The sequence below is a fragment of the Habropoda laboriosa genome, unplaced genomic scaffold, assembly GCF_001263275.1.
Source record: "Habropoda laboriosa isolate 0110345459 unplaced genomic scaffold, ASM126327v1 scaffold65, whole genome shotgun sequence".
In the NCBI taxonomy this organism is placed as follows: domain Eukaryota; kingdom Metazoa; phylum Arthropoda; class Insecta; order Hymenoptera; family Apidae; genus Habropoda; species Habropoda laboriosa.
In genome coordinates this window covers 2692519-2696148 of record NW_017100254.1, presented here as the reverse complement: position 1 = coordinate 2696148, position 3630 = coordinate 2692519, and the positions used below count along the sequence as shown (strand labels likewise).

The 3630-nt window shown below is 31.6% G+C and overlaps 1 protein-coding gene across 1 annotated transcript in view; it reads left to right on the top strand.

Annotated features, from left to right (window-relative positions):
• Positions 1-3080: 3080 nt before the first annotated feature.
• Positions 3081-3630, top strand: part of LOC108572425 — a 2683-nt gene continuing 2133 nt past the window's right edge. The window contains exon 1 of the mRNA XM_017934663.1: positions 3081-3364. Coding sequence (XP_017790152.1) covers positions 3323-3364 — 42 coding nt within the window. The 5' untranslated portion in view covers positions 3081-3322. The remainder of the gene's footprint in view (positions 3365-3630) is intronic.

The window sequence follows — 3630 nt, the reverse complement described above, 5'->3', positions numbered from 1 at the left end:
GTGAGCTCAACTGTTATAAACAATTGTTAATATTTAACAAACCACATGACATACGCTTACCAAAATTATCGCAGAATGTAAAGGAAAGTCCGTACTACATTCTACAATCTTAAAAGTATACAAATAATCGCGCAATTCCATTAAGTTTCGTTAAATTGATGGAAGAGTGTTACGCCTGAATTCGACCAGTGTAGCATTCTCCCGAATAATGTTTAATAACTATCGAACTACAACGTATATCTTACGGAATATTATAAAAGAATGCAGCCACTGATGCTCCCTTCCGGATGCATATAAAGATTGCACAGGGAATTGATACTAAACAATGATATTAATGAAAAACCGTAAGAGACTGTCGTATCGTTCCCGACAATTTGCACAACAATTATTAATAACTAATTATTGAAAGGATCTAGAGTCTTAAAACCTATATGAGAAAGTTGTTAGAGGTTCATACTTCATTCTTCAATACTAAAAGTACACAAATTCATCGTAAATCAGGAGTTATTAATGATTTTACACCGACCGACTTGATTAGCCCGTGGGAGGTGGAGCATGGCGACCCTCTAGCCAATAGAAAACGTTCTCTCTCTATCCTTGTCGCACACTAGTGCTTTCCTTGTCTGATACCTCTGTTTATATCCTGTTGTCCTATTCAAAAGTCGTAGTTCGTGTAACCTAACACGAGATGGCGTTAGCTTCGCTCTCTCAATTTTTTTGTCCTTGTCTATCCCTATATCTTTCCTTGTCTAACTCATTTCATTAGTGCTATCCTTGTCTTCCTCTATTCTTTTACTTGTCTAACTCATTTCTCTAGTGCTATCCTTGTTTACCGCTATACAATTTCTTGTCTCTTTTCGCTATTGTTATCCTCTTCATCACTATTATATTTAATTGATACTTATAATCAATTTCTAATTGCTTTAACATTATTACTAATGTAGATAGTAAAACACACTTTCTGGCTTATTTTCAAGTACTTCAATGATCGAATAACTAGTATTTATTGTCAGAAAACCATTTTTCATTGTTTTTGGAGAGGAAGTATTAATTATTCTATAATTAAAGTATTTGAAAATAAACCGGAAACTTTATTTTTACTATTTACAGATTGTCAATGTTAAAGCAATTAAATATTTAATATATCTATCAATTTTTATCTGTTTAGTACATGCAATTATGCTCTAATTTACAATAAATATTATTGAAACCGAAACATTCAAAGAATTCTCATTACACTGTGATAAAATATATGAGAATATAATTTTTTATTTGTGGATGATTCATCACATGCGCGTGTTCTATTGTTTGTCAAAAGATCAGGAACAATTCTATCCACGTAATCCAATTTATTTATGTATCTTTATATGCAGATTTGATAAAAGAGGATTTTTTACATCTGTCGACTTTACCATGTTGGATAGCTGAATTGCATGTAATTCCTAAAGTCGCCGCTTTATATCGTAGGGGGCATAACAAAAACTGTTTTTTTACACGGTCGGTATTTCAGAACGTTGAATATAAAAATACATTAGCTGTTTGGTCCTGTACGTTGTCTGTGGTGACAGGTCTATTCTGTATCTCCTTCAGTAATCCTTGGGTTCATTTCTGGTATAATTGCGAACCACGTTAACTGTTGACAATTTATTTTTCTAAAAGAGATGTCTATATTTTTGGCATACGGTAACTAACATGACTGTTAACATGTAAATAAAAAATTACGAAAGAATTTCTTGTATTATTGAAGTTCTTTAGAGTACAAAATAAGTTATTACTTCTTTATAAACCGACGATATATCCACAAATTGTAAGTTTATGCCTAAGTATAAAATAAAAAGGATTTCTATTATTCTATAAACAAAAAAACTGTCATTAATATAAATTTTTCAATTAATATAATAGTCTCAATCAGACTATAATTACAAAACAATTCAAGTAATTCTTCTTTCAGATAGAGGTAATCATTAAAAAAATTTCTCAGAAAAAAGAAAACTTTCTAAGAATTTTACAAGATTTCTATTATTTCACCTATGATATGTTTTATATTTCATATACATAAACGTCATTGTAATAATGCATTTAATAAATAAATCGAATTGTCTTTAACAGAAGCTGCTTAAGAGATTATATAATCGACATTTGCGTTCTTATTAATCATCTTACAGGCACATTTCATTTCCGGTCACATAAAAGCTTAATTTTTCTGTAAAGCCGCGCAGTTTCCAATGCATTCTCGGAAACGATCACTATTCTTCGCAATCCGTTATACTTCTACGGGACGTCTCATTAGTATTTCCATCGAGCGGGTGTCTATTATGTTTCGATGTTTGTATTCCCACTTTTATTCCGATCATCCCAGTGGTTCTCATCTGATCCAATAAAGAGAACAATGTTACCCAAGAGTGGCTGTTGAATCATCATCACGTTTACGAACTACAGTGGATCTCTATACAGTGTTGAAAAATATCGTTCGATAATTTCAGTCAAGTAGAAGCTGACAATAAAAAAGCTGGACGAAATTTTTAGTAACAGACAAAAGTTTCTTTTTATTTTTACGAAATATTCTTAATACCTTTTCAAATAAAATTCTACCGAATGTTTATCCATTGTTCTAAGAAACAGTTTGGTTCTACACTCTAATTTTACGCACAACCCCATATACAAATAAAGTCTTGTTTCATAGTTTCTTACATTTCAGATAGATATCATATCTCATGTGTCCAAGTATCTTCTATAACTTATTCAATTTTTCTTAGTGATTCCTTTGGAAATTAAATCCCACTTTGTATATAGTTATTAACCAACTCTACTGCATATCTTACAAACAGTAAAAAAATATGTTTATAAAGCTGGAACACTTCTATGAATCTAAAATAAAAAAAAAAGAAAAAAGAAATTACACTTTTACTGGTGTAGTTATTCCTTATATTATTAAATTTCAAAGGTATGTCTATAGGATACTTTTGTTTAGGACTCTGTCTCTGAATCCGTTTGGTATATGGCCTTATCAGATACTTTATATACATATATCTATCGAGCGAGGATCATCCAACTAATGGTGTTTCTCCGTAAATTGAGAGCCTCTGTTGGAACACCTGAATACTTAATAAATGGATAAAATTAACATTAATAACGACTGTCTGTGACCGATCCACATTTTATCCGACGACAAGCGTGTTCGACAGTCGCGTGTGATATATGCGTTAGGTAAGTTTCTCGAAGAAGGTGGATCAAGACACAGTACCCCGGCTCTTTCTTAGTCAAACTGTCCCAGGAACGACGTGGCCAATATTTACGTTAACAAACGGTTGATTACTTCGGCATGGACTCGGAGGAATACAGCAACGAATTGTCGAGGAACGAGGTAATGTCTCCGTTCAACCCCTCTTTATCGGTGCGTGTATCAACAAATTCAGGGTATCTGAAAAATATCTTCAACTGTTAAATTTGAAAAATGAAAAAAAGAAGGAAATCTGTTTTAAAAATTGTGGTAGAAATATACTTTGAAGTCTCGCTGTTTTTTAGCAATAGAAAGAAATAAACAAATTCGTTATTTTAGAAAAATATTTTCAAAAGTATGAATTTTAGAAATATGTATAATAAAAAGATCCATTTTTTTTTAAATATAAT